The 25,537-nt window shown below is 43.6% G+C and overlaps 4 protein-coding genes across 4 annotated transcripts; all 4 read left to right on the top strand.

Moving 5' to 3' along the window:
- The first annotated feature begins 189 nt into the window (after window positions 1-189).
- LOC121887375 (prostasin-like) lies at window positions 190-1,705 on the top strand. The gene is made up of 4 exons (XM_042398111.1): window positions 190-230; window positions 363-631; window positions 772-917; window positions 1,370-1,705. Exons 1-4 carry the CDS (start codon window positions 205-207, stop codon window positions 1,703-1,705), a joined length of 777 nt encoding a protein of 258 aa, XP_042254045.1. The 5' UTR covers window positions 190-204.
- A 171-nt stretch (window positions 1,706-1,876) lies between these two features.
- On the top strand, window positions 1,877-3,366 carry LOC121887374 (prostasin-like; the record flags this gene model as incomplete). The annotated part of the gene is made up of 5 exons (XM_042398110.1): window positions 1,877-1,918; window positions 2,232-2,394; window positions 2,511-2,779; window positions 2,890-3,035; window positions 3,124-3,366. Coding segments are annotated over exons 1-5 (837 nt in total), but the record flags the coding sequence as incomplete, so codon positions are not given.
- Window positions 3,367-3,422: 56 nt separating this feature from the next.
- LOC121887373 (transmembrane protease serine 9-like) lies at window positions 3,423-7,567 on the top strand. Its single transcript, XM_042398109.1, has 11 exons — window positions 3,423-3,451; window positions 3,922-4,084; window positions 4,198-4,466; window positions 4,577-4,722; window positions 4,811-5,138; window positions 5,463-5,625; window positions 5,741-6,009; window positions 6,120-6,265; window positions 6,354-6,681; window positions 7,006-7,168; window positions 7,285-7,567. The coding sequence occupies exons 1-11, from the start codon at window positions 3,436-3,438 to the stop codon at window positions 7,565-7,567; spliced, it is 2,274 nt and encodes a 757-aa protein (XP_042254043.1). The 5' UTR covers window positions 3,423-3,435.
- Window positions 7,568-7,709: 142 nt separating this feature from the next.
- Window positions 7,710-25,190, top strand: LOC121887372. Its single transcript, XM_042398107.1, has 46 exons — window positions 7,710-7,809; window positions 7,898-8,225; window positions 8,548-8,710; window positions 8,827-9,095; window positions 9,206-9,351; window positions 9,440-9,767; window positions 10,090-10,252; window positions 10,369-10,637; window positions 10,748-10,893; window positions 10,982-11,309; window positions 11,632-11,794; window positions 11,911-12,179; window positions 12,290-12,435; window positions 12,524-12,851; window positions 13,174-13,336; window positions 13,453-13,721; window positions 13,832-13,977; window positions 14,066-14,393; window positions 14,716-14,878; window positions 14,995-15,263; window positions 15,374-15,519; window positions 15,608-15,935; window positions 16,258-16,420; window positions 16,537-16,805; window positions 16,916-17,061; window positions 17,150-17,477; window positions 17,800-17,962; window positions 18,079-18,347; window positions 18,458-18,603; window positions 18,692-19,019; window positions 19,342-19,504; window positions 19,621-19,889; window positions 20,000-20,145; window positions 20,234-20,561; window positions 20,886-21,048; window positions 21,165-21,433; window positions 21,544-21,689; window positions 21,778-22,105; window positions 22,430-22,592; window positions 22,709-22,977; window positions 23,088-23,233; window positions 23,322-23,607; window positions 23,718-23,889; window positions 23,981-24,246; window positions 24,355-24,464; window positions 24,593-25,190. The coding sequence occupies exons 1-46, from the start codon at window positions 7,765-7,767 to the stop codon at window positions 24,851-24,853; spliced, it is 10,200 nt and encodes a 3,399-aa protein (XP_042254041.1). The 5' UTR covers window positions 7,710-7,764; the 3' UTR covers window positions 24,854-25,190.
- The last annotated feature ends 347 nt before the right edge of the window (window positions 25,191-25,537 follow it).

Raw genomic sequence — 25,537 nt, 5'->3', positions numbered from 1 at the left:
TATCTTATCTTATATTACCATGACTGGCCTCAATAATCAGTGGATATAAACTTAATCTCCTCTCCAGTATGTGGAACAACCACTATCATCAATAAAATTGTTGGAGGTGAAGATGCTTCAGCTGGAAGTTGGCCCTGGCAGGCTAGTCTGCATAGATTTGGCAGCCATATTTGTGGTGGTTCTCTCATCAACAGAGAGTGGGTGATGTCTGCTGCCCACTGCTTTACCAGGTTGGTGATTATCTAATAATAGCAATGTTATCACTGATTTGTTATAAAAAACTGAATCAAAATGAGCTGATTGTGTTTCACTTTGGTTCATGTATTCATGTTATTGTTTTTTTTTTTGCATTTTTTACACAGTACAAGCACATTTGGGTGGCAGATTTTCTTAGGTCGGCAGAATCAGGAGGGTTCTAATCCAAACCAAGTGTCCAGAACTGTTGCCAGAATCATTTTGCATCCAAACTATGACAGCAACACCAGCAACAACGACATCGCTCTACTCAGACTCTCTTCACCAGCTGAATTCACAGACTACATCAGACCTGTGTGTCTGGCAGCCAGTAGCAGCGTGTTCAACAACGGTACTGATAGCTGGGTCACTGGCTGGGGAGCAGTCAAGGAGGGAGGTGAGGAACCATTTATGAGAAGTTATGAATGCTGTTGCTGTGATGATCACTACATATGTAACATTTGCCCAAAGTGCTTATTTTTTTGATGAGTATATGGGTCTTTCAAGTCATGTGACCTCATCACTTCCTGTTTCCAGTGCCTTTACCTTCTCCTCAAACTCTACAAGAGGTGGAGGTGCCAGTTCTGGGAAACAGACAGTGTAACTGTCTCAATGGAGTCGGCACAATCACAGACAACATGATCTGTGCTGGTGTTCTGGCAGGAGGCAAAGACTCATGTCAGGTAGAGAACTTTATTTAATTTGTTATTGGTTGGTTAACATTTTGCGGATTTTCAGATAATTTCAGATACACATAAACCACCTTAGTGACACACATAAGCCACTTCTGTGTATAGAGTAAAATATTACATAAATTATTTATTGTAGCTTTCATAGACTGCATACTCTCTCACCACCTGAACAACACAATGAATGTTTCAATCACAATTTAATCCGTATATAGACATTGTATGTTTGTTGTCTATATGTGTGTATATTACTATTTTCATACATTTTACCATAAATGAAAGTTATATTTTGTGATCTTATCTTTGTCTAGCTTTGCTATCTTTAGTTGTATGTTTATATTTCTGTTTTACTGTACATATATGGAATAAATATAACAAATGCAGTCAAATTATTTGTGTCAACATACCTATTCTGATTCTAAGACGTTTCCCCTCCTTCTCCTCAGGGTGACTCAGGAGGTCCAATGGTGAACCAGCAGGGCTCCGTCTGGGTCCAGTCTGGAATCGTTAGTTTTGGTTTTGGCTGTGCTCGGCCCAATCTGCCAGGAGTCTACTCCAGAGTGTCCAGTTACCAGTCCTGGATCAACTCCCACATCACATCTGATAAGCCAGGCTTTGTCCAGTTCAGCTCCAGTGGGCTGGATGCTGACAGCAGCTACACCTGTCCTGGCCTGCCACCTCCTGTCATCACTATTACTACTACTGATGCTACTGGTACAGCAGGACCAGATGTTACAACGGCAGAACCAGTATCCAGCATGTCAAGTGCTGAATGTAAGTAACCTGACTACCATAGTACTCTGATTAAGCATGTCATTCTGTTTCCTGTTTGTAGAAAAATGAGACACTCCAGGGGAACATTGGTGCAGTATACCACGTGTTGCTTTCAGAGTTTCTATATCTGCATTTAAACGCACAATATGTAATTTCAGCCGCTACAGCAGGACCAGATGTTACAACCGCAGAAGCAGTATCCAGCATGTTAAGTGCTGAATGTAAGTAACCTGACCAAAGTAAGCAAAGTATTCTAAATTTGCATGTCACTTATCCACTTTTGCCTCACAATTTGAAAATTCACACCTTTGGTGCCTCCTGTGGTATTATGAAAATTTGCACCCATGCAGACAGCAGTGTCACATGGTGACTTTATCAAATTATCAAAACGATCATTTTCAATTTTAGATTTTCAGAGAATAACATTTGATTGTAAATAGTGCAGATCTGTGCTTTATGTAGTTCCAGTATATTTTGTATGAATGAGCATTTATGCTTAAAGATCCACTTATTATTAGAGCACGTTCTTTCCAGTGTGTGGCATCACTCCGCTGAACACCAGGATAGTTGGAGGTGAAGATGCTCCAGCAGGGAGTTGGCCCTGGCAGGCTAGTCTGCAGAGATTTGGCAGCCATATTTGTGGTGGTTCCCTCATCAACAGAGAGTGGGTGATGTCTGCTGCTCACTGCTTCTCCAGGTGAATAGCATGAATATAATAAAGAATACATTTTCTGTGTTTCAGTCTAATGAGTTACAAACACTTTTATCCCAGGTTCTTATTAAAACCAATGCATTTTGTCATTTTTACTTCAGTACAAGTACATATAGATGGAAGGTTTCTCTCGGTCGTCAGAACCTGCAGGGCAAAAACCCAAACGAAGTGTCCAGAACTGTTGCCAGAATCATTTTGCATCCAAACTATGACAGCGACACCAACAACAACGACATCGCTCTGCTCAGACTCTCCTCACCAGTCGAATTCACAGACTACATCAGACCTGTGTGTCTGGCAGCCAGTAGCAGTGTGTTCAACAACGGTACTGATAGCTGGGTCACTGGCTGGGGAGCAGTCAAGGAGGGAGGTGAGTCTGCTTGAGTTGCTGACAAACTGTTTTCTTTTAGTGCAGTGTTCAAGTGATGTAAAATCTGTAGGACGATGTGTGATTTGTTTCTCTTCTTGTTGTTTCCTCAGTTTCATTACCCTTCCCTAAAACTCTACAAGAAGTGGAGGTGCCAGTTCTGGGAAACAGACAGTGTAACTGTCTCAATGGAGTCGGCACAGTCACAGACAACATGATCTGTGCTGGTTTTCTGGCAGGGGGCAAAGACTCTTGTCAGGTAAAAAACTTAATTTAATTTGTCACTGGTTGGTAAATGTATTCAAGATTTTCTGAGATTCTGAGACGTTCCCTCTCCTTTTCCTCAGGGTGACTCAGGAGGTCCAATGGTGAACCAGCAGGGCTCTGTCTGGGTCCAGTCTGGAATCGTTAGTTTTGGTTTTGGCTGTGCTCGGCCCAATCTGCCAGGAGTCTACTCCAGAGTGTCCAGTTACCAGTCCTGGATCAACTCCCACATCACATCTGATAAGCCGGGCTTTGTCCAGTTCAGCTCCAGTGGGCTGGATGCTGACAGCAGCTACACCTGTCCTGGCCTGCCACCTCTTGTCATCACTATTACTACTACTGATGCTACTGGTACAGCAGGACCAGATGTTACAACCACAGATCCAGTATCCATCATGTCAAGTGCTGAATGTAAGTAACCTGTCTACCATAGTAGTGTGATTATGCATGTCATTCTATCCCTTGTTCATACAACTAATTGATGATCAACCAACAATTCAAAAAAGTATGAATATTTTGAACGTCCAATCAACTTCACCTGGTTGAGCCTCAGATTTGTGCAGATGTTCTTTTTCAAGCCTACACTGATTGTTCCTTTCAGCAATTTAAAGTCACTATTCATAAAAATCGAAAATGCACGTCTTTGGATCCCTCATTGATTGTATGAAAAATGACATACTGTAAGACAACCATGTCACAAGGTGACTTTAACAAATTATCAAGATGTTCAGTTTGAATTTAAGATTTTGGGATACTACTATATATTTGTAACTAATGAACACCCAGGCTTTATGTAATTGAAGTAAACTCTGTACATATTTGTGTATGAGTCAGTATGGTTACTTTAAGATCCACTTATTATTAGAGCACATTCTTTTCAGTGTGTGGCATCACTCCGCGGAACACCAGGGTAGTTGGAGGTGAAGATGCTCCAGCAGGAAGTTGGCCCTGGCAGGCTAGTCTGCAGAGATTTGGCAACCATCTTTGTGGTGGTTCTCTCATCAACAGAGAGTGGGTAATGTCTGCTGCTCACTGCTTCTCCAGGTGGGTAACTCTAATATGATAAAGGATTTTTACTGTGTTTCAATCTGTACTTTGGAAACACTTTTAGCCAATGTTCCTATTAAAACCAATCCATTTTGTCATTTTTACTTTAGTACCAGTATTTCTGGATGGCAGGTTTCTCTCGGTCGTCAGAATCTGCAGGGCAAAAACCCAAACGAAGTGTCCAGAACTGTTGCCAGAATCATTTTACATCCAAACTATGACAACAACACCAACAACAATGACATCGCTCTGCTCAGACTCTCCTCACCAGTCGAATTCACAGACTACATCAGACCTGTGTGTCTGGCAGCCAGTAGAAGTGTGTTCAACAACGGCACTGATAGCTGGGTCACTGGCTGGGGAGCAGTCAAGGAGAGAGGTGAGTCTGCTTGAGTTGCTGACAAACTGTTTTCTTTTAGTGCAGTGTTCATGTGATGTGAAATCTGTAGGACGATGTGTGATTTGTTTCTCTTCTTGTTGTTTCCTCAGTTTCATTACCCTTCCCTAAAACTCTACAAGAAGTGGAGGTGCCAGTTCTGGGAAACAGACAGTGTAACTGTCTCAATGGAGTCGGCACAGTCACAGACAACATGATCTGTGCTGGTGTTCTGGCAGGAGGCAAAGACTCTTGTCAGGTAGCAAACTTTATTTCATTTGTCACTGGTTGGTAAATGTATTCAAGATTTTCTGAGATTCTGAGACGTTCCCTCTCCTTTTCCTCAGGGTGACTCAGGAGGTCCAATGGTGAACCAGCAGGGCTCTGTCTGGGTCCAGTCTGGAATCGTTAGTGTTAGTTTTGGCTGTGCTCGGCCCAATCTGCCAGGAGTCTACTCCAGAGTGTCCAGTTACCATTACTGGATCGACTCCCACATCACATGTGATAAGCCAGGCTTTGTCCAGTTCAGCTCCAGTGGGCTGGATGCTGACAGCAGCTACACCTGTCCTGGCCTGCCACCTCCTGTCATCACTATTACTACTACTGATGCTACTGGTACAGCAGGACCAGATGTTACAACCGCAGAGGCAGTATCCAGCATGTTAAGTGCTGATTGTAAGTAACCTGACCAAAGTAAGCAAAGTATTCTAAATTTGCATGTCACTTATCCACTTTTGCCTTACAATTTGAAAATTCACACCTTTGGTGCCTCCTGTGGTATTATGAAAATTTACACCCATGCAGACAGCAGTGTCACATGGTGACTTTATCAAATTATCAAAACGATCATTTTCAATTTTAGATTTTCAGAGAATAACATTTGATTGTAAATAGTGTAGATCTGCACTTTATGTAGTTCCAGTATATTCTGTATATATTTTGTATGAATGAGCATTTATGCTTAAAGATCCACTTATTATTAGAGCACGTTCTTTCCAGTGTGTGGCATCACTCCGCTGAACACCAGGATAGTTGGAGGTGAAGATGCTCCAGCAGGAAGTTGGCCCTGGCAGGCTAGTCTGCAGAGATTTGGCGGCCATATTTGTGGTGGTTCCCTCATCAACAGAGAGTGGGTGATGTCTGCTGCTCACTGCTTCTCCAGGTGAATAACATGAATATAATAAAGAATACATTTTCTGTGTTTCAGTCTATGAGTTACAAACCCCTTAAGCCCAGATTCTTATTAAAACCAATGCATTTTGTCATTTTTACTTCAGTACAAGTACATATAGATGGACGGTTTCTCTCGGTCGTCAGAACCTGCAGGGCAAAAACCCAAACGAAGTGTTCAGAACTGTTGCCAGAATCATTTTGCATCCAAACTATGACAGCGACACCAACAACAACGACATCGCTCTGCTCAGACTCTCCTCACCAGTCGAATTCACAGACTACATCAGACCTGTGTGTCTGGCAGCCAGTAGCAGTGTGTTCAACAACGGCACTGATAGCTGGGTCACTGGCTGGGGAGCAGTCAAGGAGGGAGGTGAGTCTGCTTGAGTTGCTGACAAACTGTTTTCTTTTAGTGCAGTGTTCAAGTGATGTAAAATCTGTAGGACGATGTGTGATTTGTTTCTCTTCTTGTTGTTTCCTCAGTTTCATTACCCTTACCTAAAACTCTACAAGAAGTGGAGGTGCCAGTTCTGGGAAACAGACAGTGTAACTGTCTCAATGGAGTCGGCACAGTCACAGACAACATGATCTGTGCTGGTGTTCTGGCAGGAGGCAAAGACTCTTGTCAGGTAGCAAACTTTATTTCATTTGTCACTGGTTGGTAAATGTATTCAAGATTTTCTGAGATTCTGAGACGTTCCCTCTCCTTTTCCTCAGGGTGACTCAGGAGGTCCAATGGTGAACCAGCAGGGCTCTGTCTGGGTCCAGTCTGGAATCGTTAGTTTTGGTTTTGGCTGTGCTCGGCCCAATTTGCCAGGAGTCTACTCCAGAGTGTCCAGTTACCAGTCCTGGATCAACTCCCACATCACATCTGATAAGCCAGGCTTTGTCCAGTTCAGTTCCAGTGGGCTGGATGCTGACAGCAGCTACACCTGTCCTGGCCTGCCGCCTCCTGTCATCACTATTACTACTACTGATGCTACTAGTACAGCAGGACCAGATGTTACAACCGCAGAAGCAGTATCCAGCATGTTAAGTGCTGAATGTAAGTAACCTGACCAAAGTAAGCAAAGTATTCTAAATTTGCATGTCACTTATCCACTTTTGCCTTACAATTTGAAAATTCACACCTTTGGTGCCTCCTGCCGTACTATGAAAATTTACAACCATGCAGACAGCAGTGTCACATGGTGACTTTATCAAATTATCAAAACGATCATTTTCAATTTTAGATTTTCAGAGAATAACATTTGATTGTAAATAGTGTAGATCTGCACTTTATGTAGTTCCAGTATATTCTGTATATATTTTGTATGAATGAGCATTTATGCTTAAAGATCCACTTATTATTAGAGCACGTTCTTTCCAGTGTGTGGCATCACTCCGCTGAACACCAGGATAGTTGGAGGTGAAGATGCTCCAGCAGGGAGTTGGCCCTGGCAGGCTAGTCTGCAGAGATTTGGCGGCCATATTTGTGGTGGTTCCCTCATCAACAGAGAGTGGGTGATGTCTGCTGCTCACTGCTTCTCCAGGTGAATAACATGAATATAATAAAGAATACATTTTTCTGTGTTTCAGTCTATGAGTTACAAACCCCTTAAGCCCAGGTTCTTGTTAAAACCAATACATTTTGTCATTTTTACTTCAGTACAAGTACATATAGATGGACGGTTTCTCTCGGTCGTCAGAACCTGCAGGGCAAAAACCCAAACGAAGTGTCCAGAACTGTTGCCAGAATCATTTTGCATCCAAACTATGACAGCGACACCAACAACAACGACATCGCTCTGCTCAGACTCTCCTCACCAGTCGAATTCACAGACTACATCAGACCTGTGTGTCTGGCAGCCAGTAGCAGTGTGTTCAACAACGGCACTGATAGCTGGGTCACTGGCTGGGGAACAGTCAAGGAGGGAGGTGAGTCTGCTTGAGTTGCTGACAAACTGTTTTCTTTTAGTGCAGTGTTCAAGTGATGTAAAATCTGTAGGACGATGTGTGATTTGTTTCTCTTCTTGTTGTTTCCTCAGTTTCATTACCCTTACCTAAAACTCTACAAGAAGTGGAGGTGCCAGTTCTGGGAAACAGACAGTGTAACTGTCTCAATGGAGTCGGCACAGTCACAGACAACATGATCTGTGCTGGTGTTCTGGCAGGAGGCAAAGACTCTTGTCAGGTAGCAAACTTTATTTCATTTGTCACTGGTTGGTAAATGTATTCAAGATTTTCTGAGATTCTGAGACGTTCCCTCTCCTTTTCCTCAGGGTGACTCAGGAGGTCCAATGGTGAACCAGCAGGGCTCTGTCTGGGTCCAGTCTGGAATCGTTAGTTTTGGTTTTGGCTGTGCTCGGCCCAATCTGCCAGGAGTCTACTCCAGAGTGTCCAGTTACCAGTCCTGGATCAACTCCCACATCACATCTGATAAGCCAGGCTTTGTCCAGTTCAGCTCCAGTGGGCTGGATGCTGACAGCAGCTACACCTGTCCTGGCCTGCCACCTCCTGTCATCACTATTACTACTACTGATGCTACTAGTACAGCAGGACCAGATGTTACAACCGCAGAAGCAGTATCCAGCATGTTAAGTGCTGAATGTAAGTAACCTGACCAAAGTAAGCAAAGTATTCTAAATTTGCATGTCACTTATCCACTTTTGCCTTACAATTTGAAAATTCACACCTTTGGTGCCTCCTGCCGTACTATGAAAATTTACACCCATGCAGACAGCAGTGTCACATAGTGACTATCAAATTATCAAAACGATCATTTTCAATTTTAGATTTTCAGAGAATAACATTTGATTGTAAATAGTGTAGATCTGCACCTTATGTAGTTCCAGTATATTCTGTATATATTTTGTATGAATGAGCATTTATGCTTAAAGATCCACTTATTATTAGAGCACGTTCTTTCCAGTGTGTGGCATCACTCCGCTGAACACCAGGATAGTTGGAGGTGAAGATGCTCCAGCAGGGAGTTGGCCCTGGCAGGCTAGTCTGCAGAGATTTGGCGGCCATATTTGTGGTGGTTCCCTCATCAACAGAGAGTGGGTGATGTCTGCTGCTCACTGCTTCTCCAGGTGAATAACATGAATATAATAAAGAATACATTTTTCTGTGTTTCAGTCTATGAGTTACAAACCCCTTAAGCCCAGGTTCTTGTTAAAACCAATACATTTTGTCATTTTTACTTCAGTACAAGTACATATAGATGGACGGTTTCTCTCGGTCGTCAGAACCTGCAGGGCAAAAACCCAAACGAAGTGTCCAGAACTGTTGCCAGAATCATTTTGCATCCAAACTATGACAGCGACACCAACAACAACGACATCGCTCTGCTCAGACTCTCCTCACCAGTCGAATTCACAGACTACATCAGACCTGTGTGTCTGGCAGCCAGTAGCAGTGTGTTCAACAACGGCACTGATAGCTGGGTCACTGGCTGGGGAGCAGTCAAGGAGGGAGGTGAGTCTGCTTGAGTTGCTGACAAACTGTTTTCTTTTAGTGCAGTGTTCAAGTGATGTAAAATCTGTAGGACGATGTGTGATTTGTTTCTCTTCTTGTTGTTTCCTCAGTTTCATTACCCTTACCTAAAACTCTACAAGAAGTGGAGGTGCCAGTTCTGGGAAACAGACAGTGTAACTGTCTCAATGGAGTCGGCACAGTCACAGACAACATGATCTGTGCTGGTGTTCTGGCAGGAGGCAAAGACTCTTGTCAGGTAGCAAACTTTATTTCATTTGTCACTGGTTGGTAAATGTATTCAAGATTTTCTGAGATTCTGAGACGTTCCCTCTCCTTTTCCTCAGGGTGACTCAGGAGGTCCAATGGTGAACCAGCAGGGCTCTGTCTGGGTCCAGTCTGGAATCGTTAGTTTTGGTTTTGGCTGTGCTCGGCCCAATTTGCCAGGAGTCTACTCCAGAGTGTCCAGTTACCAGTCCTGGATCAACTCCCACATCACATCTGATAAGCCAGGCTTTGTCCAGTTCAGCTCCAGTGGGCTGGATGCTGACAGCAGCTACACCTGTCCTGGCCTGCCACCTCCTGTCATCACTATTACTACTACTGATGCTACTAGTACAGCAGGACCAGATGTTACAACCGCAGAAGCAGTATCCAGCATGTTAAGTGCTGAATGTAAGTAACCTGACCAAAGTAAGCAAAGTATTCTAAATTTGCATGTCACTTATCCACTTTTGCCTTACAATTTGAAAATTCACACCTTTGGTGCCTCCTGCCGTACTATGAAAATTTACACCCATGCAGACAGCAGTGTCACATAGTGACTATCAAATTATCAAAACGATCATTTTCAATTTTAGATTTTCAGAGAATAACATTTGATTGTAAATAGTGTAGATCTGCACCTTATGTAGTTCCAGTATATTCTGTATATATTTTGTATGAATGAGCATTTATGCTTAAAGATCCACTTATTATTAGAGCACGTTCTTTCCAGTGTGTGGCATCACTCCGCTGAACACCAGGATAGTTGGAGGTGAAGATGCTCCAGCAGGGAGTTGGCCCTGGCAGGCTAGTCTGCAGAGATTTGGCGGCCATATTTGTGGTGGTTCCCTCATCAACAGAGAGTGGGTGATGTCTGCTGCTCACTGCTTCTCCAGGTGAATAACATGAATATAATAAAGAATACATTTTTCTGTGTTTCAGTCTATGAGTTACAAACCCCTTAAGCCCAGGTTCTTGTTAAAACCAATACATTTTGTCATTTTTACTTCAGTACAAGTACATATAGATGGACGGTTTCTCTCGGTCGTCAGAACCTGCAGGGCAAAAACCCAAACGAAGTGTCCAGAACTGTTGCCAGAATCATTTTGCATCCAAACTATGACAGCGACACCAACAACAACGACATCGCTCTGCTCAGACTCTCCTCACCAGTCGAATTCACAGACTACATCAGACCTGTGTGTCTGGCAGCCAGTAGCAGTGTGTTCAACAACGGCACTGATAGCTGGGTCACTGGCTGGGGAGCAGTCAAGGAGGGAGGTGAGTCTGCTTGAGTTGCTGACAAACTGTTTTCTTTTAGTGCAGTGTTCAAGTGATGTAAAATCTGTAGGACGATGTGTGATTTGTTTCTCTTCTTGTTGTTTCCTCAGTTTCATTACCCTTACCTAAAACTCTACAAGAAGTGGAGGTGCCAGTTCTGGGAAACAGACAGTGTAACTGTCTCAATGGAGTCGGCACAGTCACAGACAACATGATCTGTGCTGGTGTTCTGGCAGGAGGCAAAGACTCTTGTCAGGTAGCAAACTTTATTTCATTTGTCACTGGTTGGTAAATGTATTCAAGATTTTCTGAGATTCTGAGACGTTCCCTCTCCTTTTCCTCAGGGTGACTCAGGAGGTCCAATGGTGAACCAGCAGGGCTCTGTCTGGGTCCAGTCTGGAATCGTTAGTTTTGGTTTTGGCTGTGCTCGGCCCAATCTGCCAGGAGTCTACTCCAGAGTGTCCAGTTACCAGTCCTGGATCAACTCCCACATCACATCTGATAAGCCAGGCTTTGTCCAGTTCAGCTCCAGTGGGCTGGATGCTGACAGCAGCTACACCTGTCCTGGCCTGCCACCTCCTGTCATCACTATTACTACTACTGATGCTACTAGTACAGCAGGACCAGATGTTACAACCGCAGAAGCAGTATCCAGCATGTTAAGTGCTGAATGTAAGTAACCTGACCAAAGTAAGCAAAGTATTCTAAATTTGCATGTCACTTATCCACTTTTGCCTTACAATTTGAAAATTCACACCTTTGGTGCCTCCTGCGGTACTATGAAAATTTACACCCATGCAGACAGCAGTGTCACATGGTGACTATCAAATTATCAAAACGATCATTTTCAATTTTAGATTTTCAGAGAATAACATTTGATTGTAAATAGTGTAGATCTGCACTTTATGTAGTTCCAGTATATTCTGTATATATTTTGTATGAATGAGCATTTATGCTTAAAGATCCACTTATTATTAGAGCACGTTCTTTCCAGTGTGTGGCATCACTCCGCTGAACACCAGGATAGTTGGAGGTGAAGATGCTCCAGCAGGGAGTTGGCCCTGGCAGGCTAGTCTGCAGAGATTTGGCGGCCATATTTGTGGTGGTTCCCTCATCAACAGAGAGTGGGTGATGTCTGCTGCTCACTGCTTCTCCAGGTGAATAACATGAATATAATAAAGAATACATTTTTCTGTGTTTCAGTCTATGAGTTACAAACCCCTTAAGCCCAGGTTCTTATTAAAACCAATGCATTTTGTCATTTTTACTTCAGTACAAGTACATATAGATGGACGGTTTCTCTCGGTCGTCAGAACCTGCAGGGCAAAAACCCAAACGAAGTGTCCAGAACTGTTGCCAGAATCATTTTGCATCCAAACTATGACAGCGACACCAACAACAACGACATCGCTCTGCTCAGACTCTCCTCACCAGTCGAATTCACAGACTACATCAGACCTGTGTGTCTGGCAGCCAGTAGCAGTGTGTTCAACAACGGCACTGATAGCTGGGTCACTGGCTGGGGAGCAGTCAAGGAGGGAGGTGAGTCTGCTTGAGTTGCTGACAAACTGTTTTCTTTTAGTGCAGTGTTCAAGTGATGTAAAATCTGTAGGACGATGTGTGATTTGTTTCTCTTCTTGTTGTTTCCTCAGTTTCATTACCCTTACCTAAAACTCTACAAGAAGTGGAGGTGCCAGTTCTGGGAAACAGACAGTGTAACTGTCTCAATGGAGTCGGCACAGTCACAGACAACATGATCTGTGCTGGTGTTCTGGCAGGAGGCAAAGACTCTTGTCAGGTAGCAAACTTTATTTCATTTGTCACTGGTTGGTAAATGTATTCAAGATTTTCTGAGATTCTGAGACGTTCCCTCTCCTTTTCCTCAGGGTGACTCAGGAGGTCCAATGGTGAACCAGCAGGGCTCTGTCTGGGTCCAGTCTGGAATCGTTAGTTTTGGTTTTGGCTGTGCTCGGCCCAATCTGCCAGGAGTCTACTCCAGAGTGTCCAGTTACCAGTCCTGGATCAACTCCCACATCACATCTGATAAGCCAGGCTTTGTCCAGTTCAGCTCCAGTGGGCTGGATGCTGACAGCAGCTACACCTGTCCTGGCCTGCCACCTCCTGTCATCACTATTACTACTACTGATGCTACTAGTACAGCAGGACCAGATGTTACAACCGCAGAAGCAGTATCCAGCATGTTAAGTGCTGAATGTAAGTAACCTGACCAAAGTAAGCAAAGTATTCTAAATTTGCATGTCACTTATCCACTTTTGCCTTACAATTTGAAAATTCACACCTTTGGTGCCTCCTGCCGTACTATGAAAATTTACACCCATGCAGACAGCAGTGTCACATAGTGACTATCAAATTATCAAAACGATCATTTTCAATTTTAGATTTTCAGAGAATAACATTTGATTGTAAATAGTGTAGATCTGCACCTTATGTAGTTCCAGTATATTCTGTATATATTTTGTATGAATGAGCATTTATGCTTAAAGATCCACTTATTATTAGAGCACGTTCTTTCCAGTGTGTGGCATCACTCCGCTGAACACCAGGATAGTTGGAGGTGAAGATGCTCCAGCAGGGAGTTGGCCCTGGCAGGCTAGTCTGCAGAGATTTGGCGGCCATATTTGTGGTGGTTCCCTCATCAACAGAGAGTGGGTGATGTCTGCTGCTCACTGCTTCTCCAGGTGAATAACATGAATATAATAAAGAATACATTTTTCTGTGTTTCAGTCTATGAGTTACAAACCCCTTAAGCCCAGGTTCTTGTTAAAACCAATACATTTTGTCATTTTTACTTCAGTACAAGTACATATAGATGGACGGTTTCTCTCGGTCGTCAGAACCTGCAGGGCAAAAACCCAAACGAAGTGTCCAGAACTGTTGCCAGAATCATTTTGCATCCAAACTATGACAGCGACACCAACAACAACGACATCGCTCTGCTCAGACTCTCCTCACCAGTCGAATTCACAGACTACATCAGACCTGTGTGTCTGGCAGCCAGTAGCAGTGTGTTCAACAACGGCACTGATAGCTGGGTCACTGGCTGGGGAGCAGTCAAGGAGGGAGGTGAGTCTGCTTGAGTTGCTGACAAACTGTTTTCTTTTAGTGCAGTGTTCAAGTGATGTAAAATCTGTAGGACGATGTGTGATTTGTTTCTCTTCTTGTTGTTTCCTCAGTTTCATTACCCTTACCTAAAACTCTACAAGAAGTGGAGGTGCCAGTTCTGGGAAACAGACAGTGTAACTGTCTCAATGGAGTCGGCACAGTCACAGACAACATGATCTGTGCTGGTGTTCTGGCAGGAGGCAAAGACTCTTGTCAGGTAGCAAACTTTATTTCATTTGTCACTGGTTGGTAAATGTATTCAAGATTTTCTGAGATTCTGAGACGTTCCCTCTCCTTTTCCTCAGGGTGACTCAGGAGGTCCAATGGTGAACCAGCAGGGCTCTGTCTGGGTCCAGTCTGGAATCGTTAGTTTTGGTTTTGGCTGTGCTCGGCCCAATTTGCCAGGAGTCTACTCCAGAGTGTCCAGTTACCAGTCCTGGATCAACTCCCACATCACATCTGATAAGCCAGGCTTTGTCCAGTTCAGCTCCAGTGGGCTGGATGCTGACAGCAGCTACACCTGTCCTGGCCTGCCACCTCCTGTCATCACTATTACTACTACTGATGCTACTAGTACAGCAGGACCAGATGTTACAACCGCAGAAGCAGTATCCAGCATGTTAAGTGCTGAATGTAAGTAACCTGACCAAAGTAAGCAAAGTATTCTAAATTTGCATGTCACTTATCCACTTTTGCCTTACAATTTGAAAATTCACACCTTTGGTGCCTCCTGCCGTACTATGAAAATTTACACCCATGCAGACAGCAGTGTCACATAGTGACTATCAAATTATCAAAACGATCATTTTCAATTTTAGATTTTCAGAGAATAACATTTGATTGTAAATAGTGTAGATCTGCACCTTATGTAGTTCCAGTATATTCTGTATATATTTTGTATGAATGAGCATTTATGCTTAAAGATCCACTTATTATTAGAGCACGTTCTTTCCAGTGTGTGGCATCACTCCGCTGAACACCAGGATAGTTGGAGGTGAAGATGCTCCAGCAGGGAGTTGGCCCTGGCAGGCTAGTCTGCAGAGATTTGGCGGCCATATTTGTGGTGGTTCCCTCATCAACAGAGAGTGGGTGATGTCTGCTGCTCACTGCTTCTCCAGGTGAATAACATGAATATAATAAAGAATACATTTTTCTGTGTTTCAGTCTATGAGTTACAAACCCCTTAAGCCCAGGTTCTTGTTAAAACCAATACATTTTGTCATTTTTACTTCAGTACAAGTACATATAGATGGACGGTTTCTCTCGGTCGTCAGAACCTGCAGGGCAAAAACCCAAACGAAGTGTCCAGAACTGTTGCCAGAATCATTTTGCATCCAAACTATGACAGCGACACCAACAACAACGACATCGCTCTGCTCAGACTCTCCTCACCAGTCGAATTCACAGACTACATCAGACCTGTGTGTCTGGCAGCCAGTAGCAGTGTGTTCAACAACGGCACTGATAGCTGGGTCACTGGCTGGGGAGCAGTCAAGGAGGGAGGTGAGTCTGCTTGAGTTGCTGACAAACTGTTTTCTTTTAGTGCAGTGTTCAAGTGATGTAAAATCTGTAGGACGATGTGTGATTTGTTTCTCTTCTTGTTGTTTCCTCAGTTTCATTACCCTTACCTAAAACTCTACAAGAAGTGGAGGTGCCAGTTCTGGGAAACAGACAGTGTAACTGTCTCAATGGAGTCGGCACAGTCACAGACAACATGATCTGTGCTGGTGTTCTGGCAGGAGGCAAAGACTCTTGTCAGGTAGCAAACTTTATTTCATTTGTCACTGGTTGGTAAATGTATTCAAGATTTTCTGAGATTCTGAGACGTTCCCTCTCCTTTTCCTCAGGGTGACTCAGGAGGTCCAATGGTGAACCAGCAGGGCTCTGTCTGGGTCCAGTCTGGAATCGTTAGTTTTGGTTTTGGCTGTGCTCGGCCCAATCTGCCAGGAGTCTACTCCAGAGTGTCCAGTTACCAGTCCTGGATCAACTCCCACATCACATCTGATAAGCCAGGCTTTGTCCAGTTCAGCTCCAGTGGGCTGGATGCTGACAGCAGCTACACCTGTCCTGGCCTGCCACCTCCTGTCATCACTATTACTACTACTGATGCTACTAGTACAGCAGGACCAGATGTTACAACCGCAGAAGCAGTATCCAGCATGTTAAGTGCTGAATGTAAGTAACCTGACCAAAGTAAGCAAAGTATTCTAAATTTGCATGTCACTTATCCACTTTTGCCTTACAATTTGAAAATTCACACCTTTGGTGCCTCCTGCGGTACTATGAAAATTTACACCCATGCAGACAGCAGTGTCACATGGTGACTATCAAATTATCAAAACGATCATTTTCAATTTTAGATTTTCAGAGAATAACATTTGATTGTAAATAGTGTAGATCTGCACTTTATGTAGTTCCAGTATATTCTGTATATATTTTGTATGAATGAGCATTTATGCTTAAAGATCCACTTATTATTAGAGCACGTTCTTTCCAGTGTGTGGCATCACTCCGCTGAACACCAGGATAGTTGGAGGTGAAGATGCTCCAGCAGGGAGTTGGCCCTGGCAGGCTAGTCTGCAGAGATTTGGCGGCCATATTTGTGGTGGTTCCCTCATCAACAGAGAGTGGGTGATGTCTGCTGCTCACTGCTTCTCCAGGTGAATAACATGAATATAATAAAGAATACATTTTTCTGTGTTTCAGTCTATGAGTTACAAACCCCTTAAGCCCAGGTTCTTATTAAAACCAATGCATTTTGTCATTTTTACTTCAGTACAAGTACATATAGATGGACGGTTTCTCTCGGTCGTCAGAACCTGCAGGGCAAAAACCCAAACGAAGTGTCCAGAACTGTTGCCAGAATCATTTTGCATCCAAACTATGACAGCGACACCAACAACAACGACATCGCTCTGCTCAGACTCTCCTCACCAGTCGAATTCACAGACTACATCAGACCTGTGTGTCTGGCAGCCAGTAGCAGTGTGTTCAACAACGGCACTGATAGCTGGGTCACTGGCTGGGGAGCAGTCAAGGAGGGAGGTGAGTCTGCTTGAGTTGCTGACAAACTGTTTTCTTTTAGTGCAGTGTTCAAGTGATGTAAAATCTGTAGGACGATGTGTGATTTGTTTCTCTTCTTGTTGTTTCCTCAGTTTCATTACCCTTACCTAAAACTCTACAAGAAGTGGAGGTGCCAGTTCTGGGAAACAGACAGTGTAACTGTCTCAATGGAGTCGGCACAGTCACAGACAACATGATCTGTGCTGGTGTTCTGGCAGGAGGCAAAGACTCTTGTCAGGTAGCAAACTTTATTTCATTTGTCACTGGTTGGTAAATGTATTCAAGATTTTCTGAGATTCTGAGACGTTCCCTCTCCTTTTCCTCAGGGTGACTCAGGAGGTCCAATGGTGAACCAGCAGGGCTCTGTCTGGGTCCAGTCTGGAATCGTTAGTTTTGGTTTTGGCTGTGCTCGGCCCAATCTGCCAGGAGTCTACTCCAGAGTGTCCAGTTACCAGTCCTGGATCAACTCCCACATCACATCTGATAAGCCAGGCTTTGTCCAGTTCAGCTCCAGTGGGCTGGATGCTGACAGCAGCTACACCTGTCCTGGCCTGCCACCTCCTGTCATCACTATTACTACTACTGATGCTACTAGTACAGCAGGACCAGATGTTACAACCGCAGAAGCAGTATCCAGCATGTTAAGTGCTGAATGTAAGTAACCTGACCAAAGTAAGCAAAGTATTCTAAATTTGCATGTCACTTATCCACTTTTGCCTTACAATTTGAAAATTCACACCTTTGGTGCCTCCTGCGGTACTATGAAAATTTACACCCATGCAGACAGCAGTGTCACATGGTGACTATCAAATTATCAAAACGATCATTTTCAATTTTAGATTTTCAGAGAATAACATTTGATTGTAAATAGTGTAGATCTGCACTTTATGTAGTTCCAGTATATTCTGTATATATTTTGTATGAATGAGCATTTATGCTTAAAGATCCACTTATTATTAGAGCACGTTCTTTCCAGTGTGTGGCATCACTCCGCTGAACACCAGGATAGTTGGAGGTGAAGATGCTCCAGCAGGGAGTTGGCCCTGGCAGGCTAGTCTGCAGAGATTTGGCGGCCATATTTGTGGTGGTTCCCTCATCAACAGAGAGTGGGTGATGTCTGCTGCTCACTGCTTCTCCAGGTGAATAACATGAATATAATAAAGAATACATTTTTCTGTGTTTCAGTCTATGAGTTACAAACCCCTTAAGCCCAGGTTCTTATTAAAACCAATGCATTTTGTCATTTTTACTTCAGTACAAGTACATATAGATGGACGGTTTCTCTCGGTCGTCAGAACCTGCAGGGCAAAAACCCAAACGAAGTGTCCAGAACTGTTGCCAGAATCATTTTGCATCCAAACTATGACAGCGACACCAACAACAACGACATCGCTCTGCTCAGACTCTCCTCACCAGTCGAATTCACAGACTACATCAGACCTGTGTGTCTGGCAGCCAGTAGCAGTGTGTTCAACAACGGTACTGATAGCTGGGTCACTGGCTGGGGAGCAGTCAAGGAGGGAGGTGAGTCTGCTTGAGTTGCTGACAAACTGTTTTCTTTTAGTGCAGTGTTCAAGTGATGTAAAATCTGTAGGACGATGTGTGATTTGTTTCTCTTCTTGTTGTTTCCTCAGTTTCATTACCCTTCCCTAAAACTCTACAAGAAGTGGAGGTGCCAGTTCTGGGAAACAGACAGTGTAACTGTCTCAATGGAGTCGGCACAGTCACAGACAACATGATCTGTGCTGGTGTTCTTGCAGGAGGCAAAGACTCTTGTCAGGTAGCAAACTTTATTTCATTTGTCACTGGTTGGTAAATGTATTCAAGATTTTCTGAGATTCTGAGACGTTCCCTCTCCTTTTCCTCAGGGTGACTCAGGAGGTCCAATGGTGAACCAGCAGGGCTCTGTCTGGGTCCAGTCTGGAATCGTTAGTTTTGGTTTTGGCTGTGCTCGGCCCAATCTGCCAGGAGTCTACTCCAGAGTGTCCAGTTACCAGTCCTGGATCAACTCCCACATCACATCTGATAAGCCAGGCTTTGTCCAGTTCAGCTCCAGTGGGCTGGATGCTGACAGCAGCTACACCTGTCCTGGCCTGCCACCTCCTGTCATCACTATTACTACTACTGATGCTACTAGTACAGCAGGACCAGATGTTACAACCGCAGAAGCAGTATCCAGCATGTTAAGTGCTGAATGTAAGTAACCTGACCAAAGTAAGCAAAGTATTCTAAATTTGCATGTCACTTATCCACTTTTGCCTTACAATTTGAAAATTCACACCTTTGGTGCCTCCTGCGGTACTATGAAAATTTACACCCATGCAGACAGCAGTGTCACATGGTGACTATCAAATTATCAAAACGATCATTTTCAATTTTAGATTTTCAGAGAATAACATTTGATTGTAAATAGTGTAGATCTGCACTTTATGTAGTTCCAGTATATTCTGTATATATTTTGTATGAATGAGCATTTATGCTTAAAGATCCACTTATTATTAGAGCACGTTCTTTCCAGTGTGTGGCATCACTCCGCTGAACACCAGGATAGTTGGAGGTGAAGATGCTCCAGCAGGGAGTTGGCCCTGGCAGGCTAGTCTGCAGAGATTTGGCGGCCATATTTGTGGTGGTTCCCTCATCAACAGAGAGTGGGTGATGTCTGCTGCTCACTGCTTCTCCAGGTGAATAACATGAATATAATAAAGAATACATTTTTCTGTGTTTCAGTCTATGAGTTACAAACCCCTTAAGCCCAGGTTCTTATTAAAACCAATGCATTTTGTCATTTTTACTTCAGTACAAGTACATATAGATGGACGGTTTCTCTCGGTCGTCAGAACCTGCAGGGCAAAAACCCAAACGAAGTGTCCAGAACTGTTGCCAGAATCATTTTGCATCCAAACTATGACAGCGACACCAACAACAACGACATCGCTCTGCTCAGACTCTCCTCACCAGTCGAATTCACAGACTACATCAGACCTGTGTGTCTGGCAGCCAGTAGCAGTGTGTTCAACAACGGTACTGATAGCTGGGTCACTGGCTGGGGAGCAGTCAAGGAGGGAGGTGAGTCTGCTTGAGTTGCTGACAAACTGTTTTCTTTTAGTGCAGTGTTCAAGTGATGTAAAATCTGTAGGACGATGTGTGATTTGTTTCTCTTCTTGTTGTTTCCTCAGTTTCATTACCCTTCCCTAAAACTCTACAAGAAGTGGAGGTGCCAGTTCTGGGAAACAGACAGTGTAACTGTCTCAATGGAGTCGGCACAGTCACAGACAACATGATCTGTGCTGGTGTTCTGGCAGGAGGCAAAGAATCTTGTCAGGTAGCAAACTTTATTTCATTTGTCACTGGTTGGTAAATGTATTCAAGATTTTCTGAGATTCTGAGACGTTCCCTCTCCTTTTCCTCAGGGTGACTCAGGAGGTCCAATGGTGAACCAGCAGGGCTCTGTCTGGGTCCAGTCTGGAATCGTTAGTTTTGGTTTTGGCTGTGCTCGGCCCAATCTGCCAGGAGTCTACTCCAGAGTGTCCAGTTACCAGTCCTGGATCAACTCCCACATCACATCTGATAAGCCAGGCTTTGTCCAGTTCAGCTCCAGTGGGCTGGATGCTGACAGCAGCTACACCTGTCCTGGCCTGCCACCTCCTGTCATCACTATTACTACTACTGATGCTACTAGTACAGCAGGACCAGATGTTACAACCGCAGAAGCAGTATCCAGCATGTTAAGTGCTGAATGTAAGTAACCTGACCAAAGTAAGCAAAGTATTCTAAATTTGCATGTCACTTATCCACTTTTGCCTTACAATTTGAAAATTCACACCTTTGGTGCCTCCTGCGGTACTATGAAAATTTACACCCATGCAGACAGCAGTGTCACATGGTGACTTTATCAAATTATCAAAACGATCATTTTCAATTTTAGATTTTCAGAGAATAACATTTGATTGTAAATAGTGTAGATCTGCACTTTATGTAGTTCCAGTATATTCTGTATATATTTTGTATGAATGAGCATTTATGCTTAAAGATCCACTTATTATTAGAGCACGTTCTTTCCAGTGTGTGGCATCACTCCGCTGAACACCAGGATAGTTGGAGGTGAAGATGCTCCAGCAGGGAGTTGGCCCTGGCAGGCTAGTCTGCAGAGATTTGGCGGCCATATTTGTGGTGGTTCCCTCATCAACAGAGAGTGGGTGATGTCTGCTGCTCACTGCTTCTCCAGGTGAATAACATGAATATAATAAAGAATACATTTTTCTGTGTTTCAGTCTATGAGTTACAAACCCCTTAAGCCCAGGTTCTTATTAAAACCAATGCATTTTGTCATTTTTACTTCAGTACAAGTACATATAGATGGACGGTTTCTCTCGGTCGTCAGAACCTGCAGGGCAAAAACCCAAACGAAGTGTCCAGAACTGTTGCCAGAATCATTTTGCATCCAAACTATGACAGCGACACCAACAACAACGACATCGCTCTGCTCAGACTCTCCTCACCAGTCGAATTCACAGACTACATCAGACCTGTGTGTCTGGCAGCCAGTAGCAGTGTGTTCAACAACGGTACTGATAGCTGGGTCACTGGCTGGGGAGCAGTCAAGGAGGGAGGTGAGTCTGCTTGAGTTGCTGACAAACTGTTTTCTTTTAGTGCAGTGTTCAAGTGATGTAAAATCTGTAGGACGATGTGTGATTTGTTTCTCTTCTTGTTGTTTCCTCAGTTTCATTACCCTTCCCTAAAACTCTACAAGAAGTGGAGGTGCCAGTTCTGGGAAACAGACAGTGTAACTGTCTCAATGGAGTCGGCACAGTCACAGACAACATGATCTGTGCTGGTGTTCTTGCAGGAGGCAAAGACTCTTGTCAGGTAGCAAACTTTATTTCATTTGTCACTGGTTGGTAAATGTATTCAAGATTTTCTGAGATTCTGAGACGTTCCCTCTCCTTTTCCTCAGGGTGACTCAGGAGGTCCAATGGTGAACCAGCAGGGCTCTGTCTGGGTCCAGTCTGGAATCGTTAGTTTTGGTTTTGGCTGTGCTCGGCCCAATCTGCCAGGAGTCTACTCCAGAGTGTCCAGTTACCAGTCCTGGATCAACTCCCACATCACATCTGATAAGCCAGGCTTTGTCCAGTTCAGCTCCAGTGGGCTGGATGCTGACAGCAGCTACACCTGTCCTGGCCTGCCACCTCCTGTCATCACTATTACTACTACTGATGCTACTAGTACAGCAGGACCAGATGTTACAACCGCAGAAGCAGTATCCAGCATGTTAAGTGCTGAATGTAAGTAACCTGACCAAAGTAAGCAAAGTATTCTAAATTTGCATGTCACTTATCCACTTTTGCCTTACAATTTGAAAATTCACACCTTTGGTGCCTCCTGCGGTACTATGAAAATTTACACCCATGCAGACAGCAGTGTCACATGGTGACTTTATCAAATTATCAAAACGATCATTTTCAATTTTAGATTTTCAGAGAATAACATTTGATTGTAAATAGTGTAGATCTGCACTTTATGTAGTTCCAGTATATTCTGTATATATTTTGTATGAATGAGCATTTATGCTTAAAGATCCACTTATTATTAGAGCACGTTCTTTCCAGTGTGTGGCATCACTCCGCTGAACACCAGGATAGTTGGAGGTGAAGATGCTCCAGCAGGGAGTTGGCCCTGGCAGGCTAGTCTGCAGAGATTTGGCGGCCATATTTGTGGTGGTTCCCTCATCAACAGAGAGTGGGTGATGTCTGCTGCTCACTGCTTCTCCAGGTGAATAACATGAATATAATAAAGAATACATTTTTCTGTGTTTCAGTCTATGAGTTACAAACCCCTTAAGCCCAGGTTCTTATTAAAACCAATGCATTTTGTCATTTTTACTTCAGTACAAGTACATATAGATGGACGGTTTCTCTCGGTCGTCAGAACCTGCAGGGCAAAAACCCAAACGAAGTGTCCAGAACTGTTGCCAGAATCATTTTGCATCCAAACTATGACAGCGACACCAACAACAACGACATCGCTCTGCTCAGACTCTCCTCACCAGTCGAATTCACAGACTACATCAGACCTGTGTGTCTGGCAGCCAGTAGCAGTGTGTTCAACAACGGCACTGATAGCTGGGTCACTGGCTGGGGAGCAGTCAAGGAGGGAGGTGAGTCTGCTTGAGTTGCTGACAAACTGTTTTCTTTTAGTGCAGTGTTCAAGTGATGTAAAATCTGTAGGACGATGTGTGATTTGTTTCTCTTCTTGTTGTTTCCTCAGTTTCATTACCCTTACCTAAAACTCTACAAGAAGTGGAGGTGCCAGTTCTGGGAAACAGACAGTGTAACTGTCTCAATGGAGTCGGCACAGTCACAGACAACATGATCTGTGCTGGTGTTCTGGCAGGAGGCAAAGACTCTTGTCAGGTAGCAAACTTTATTTCATTTGTCACTGGTTGGTAAATGTATTCAAGATTTTCTGAGATTCTGAGACGTTCCCTCTCCTTTTCCTCAGGGTGACTCAGGAGGTCCAATGGTGAACCAGCAGGGCTCTGTCTGGGTCCAGTCTGGAATCGTTAGTTTTGGTTTTGGCTGTGCTCGGCCCAATCTGCCAGGAGTCTACTCCAGAGTGTCCAGTTACCAGTCCTGGATCAACTCCCACATCACATCTGATAAGCCAGGCTTTGTCCAGTTCAGCTCCATTGGGCTGGATGCTGACAGCAGCTACACCTGTCCTCACCTTCCAGCTTCACCAACAAAAAGACCAAGTATACCTACCCAAATTGTAACCAGTCCGGCAAGTGAGTGTCCTTCATCAGCTCGAAAATAAGTGTTTCATGTTTTTCCACTTTTACTTTTTTCTTCTGTGTGTATTTTTCTCCTTTTTAATTTGCTCCATTTTCTCATAAAGGGTCAGTTTGTGGTCTTGCTCCTATGAACAGTCGTGAGGTGGGTGACAGTGGCGTTGTACCCGGAGGAATGTGGCCCTGGATGGTGAGTCTCCACAAAAATGGGGTCTACACTTGTGGAGGAACCCTCATCGCTGACAACTTTGTCCTCACTTCTGCCCAGTGCTTCTCTGTGTAAGTGTACAGGCTCTTTGTATTCTCTATTTATGTAAGACATTAAGAAATGGACATTTATTTCTAAGGGTGCCATTTATGCTCCCTACAGCCCCAATCCAAACGTCAGGGAGTGGAGCGTGTTTCTGGGCCCACGACTAGTGGATGGCTCAGAAGAGTATGAGATGTCTCAGGACGTTGTGAAAATTACAGTGACCAAAATGACCGGTCCTAACATTGCACTGCTGCAGCTGGCTAAAACAGTCAGTTACAGTGATTATATCCAGCCTGTGTGTGTGGACATTAGCAATGCCAGATCTTTCCCTGCTGGAAGTCAATGCTGGATGGCAGGCTGGGGGACGGGGAGCAAGAGCACAGGTAAGTTCATATTGTTTGCATGAGAAGTTTAATTTCAGTAGATCTTCAAGAGTTACTTTGTACTTTGTGGACTGTTTGTATTCATATGAGTAAATGGGATTTTTTTAGGCACTGACAGAGCTGGCACAAGTCTTCGGGAAATTGAAACTCGAGTAACAAATTGTGGGAACGTTTCTAACTCAGAGAACATTTGCACGTATACCATGGACATTCAGCAGGTAAAACAATTTTTCCCATCCACCAGTTTCTAAACTTTGTTTTTCATTGTGTCAGAAGTTTGTAGATGTTTGTGTTTTCAGATTTGGATGATCGATGATCATGTTTCTATCTGTTTTTACATTTACAGGGTGATCAGGGTGGCCCTCTGCTATGCAAGTCAGATTCATCTTGGTTCCAGTTGGCTGTTGTAACAAAAGGTGGAAGCAAATCTCTCCGCGCAGACGTTCAGATCTTTGCCAAAACTTCAAGATTCGGGTCATTCTTAAAGGAGGCAGTGGGCAACATGCCTTCTCCTGCCGCCACAGGAGGAGCAGCAGGTTTCTCCATGTCCTCATTCCTGTCCTTCTTTTTACCCATTACCTCTATATTCCTGTTGTCAAGCTGTTAGGTCTGTTGTCAAAGGGATGCTTGAAGCAATTCATTATTGCACTTAAAAGTCAAGTTGATTGACCACTTTAAACACTCCTCATAAGCCTCACTTATATTCTGTAAACACACGTACAGTAACGCAGGTCAAATAGAAGAAAAATATTGAAGAAAATGTTGCATCATAAGGCCAAAGATGTTTATATTTTTTTAACAATAAAAGATATTTTTCTGTAATATGATGAATTATTTTAGAAGACAATGTCAGTTCCAAAATGTTCCACTGAATCCGCTTAAATGAAGGACAACCTTTGTTATTTATGCTCTACTCAATTATACCTCTGTTTTCTTTCTACACAAAAAATTCACATTGAACTTTGTATAAGGTCAATTTTCCAAAAAACTGTGATTTTAATCATATATGAAATAAACATTGATGAAGCATCAAATATGTCTTTTTTATACATTCAGAACACAACGTTGCATATTTTAAAATGTATTTAAAAACAAAACAGCTCACATTGTCAATAAAAGTGGTATCAAATACACATTTATCTCATGCAAGTAAGGTCCCTGCTCTTAAGCATTACACCTTGTATTTCAGCAGTTGTACAGTAGGGGAGAACGGGGTAAATATAGCCAGTGGGTAAAATGAGCCACCCCCTTTATCTAGGTAACCATAAGCAAAAGTAATCATGTGATCACA

Source organism: Thunnus maccoyii, chromosome 20, assembly GCF_910596095.1.
Source record: "Thunnus maccoyii chromosome 20, fThuMac1.1, whole genome shotgun sequence".
Taxonomy (NCBI): Eukaryota; Metazoa; Chordata; class Actinopteri; order Scombriformes; family Scombridae; genus Thunnus; species Thunnus maccoyii.
This window is presented reverse-complemented; position numbering and strand designations above follow the sequence as displayed.

Excerpts from the sequence above, each read along its gene's own strand:
- LOC121887372 (XM_042398107.1), top strand. The coding sequence starts at position 7,765 with ATGATCTGTGCTGGTGTTCTGGCAGGAGGCAAAGACTCTTGTCAG. Across the intron at positions 12,436-12,523 it reads GAGGCAAAGACTCTTGTCAG|GGTGACTCAGGAGGTCCAAT; the intron begins GTAGCAAACTTT and ends CCTTTTCCTCAG. Across the intron at positions 23,234-23,321 it reads GAGGCAAAGACTCTTGTCAG|GGTGACTCAGGAGGTCCAAT; the intron begins GTAGCAAACTTT and ends CCTTTTCCTCAG.
- LOC121887373 (XM_042398109.1), top strand. Across the intron at positions 4,723-4,810 it reads GAGGCAAAGACTCTTGTCAG|GGTGACTCAGGAGGTCCAAT; the intron begins GTAGCAAACTTT and ends CCTTTTCCTCAG. Across the intron at positions 6,010-6,119 it reads GGGAGCAGTCAAGGAGGGAG|TTTCATTACCCTTACCTAAA; the intron begins GTGAGTCTGCTT and ends TTGTTTCCTCAG.
- LOC121887375 (XM_042398111.1), top strand. The coding sequence starts at position 205 with ATGTCTGCTGCCCACTGCTTTACCAG. Across the intron at positions 231-362 it reads GCTGCCCACTGCTTTACCAG|TACAAGCACATTTGGGTGGC; the intron begins GTTGGTGATTAT and ends TTTTTTACACAG. Across the intron at positions 632-771 it reads GGGAGCAGTCAAGGAGGGAG|TGCCTTTACCTTCTCCTCAA; the intron begins GTGAGGAACCAT and ends TCCTGTTTCCAG.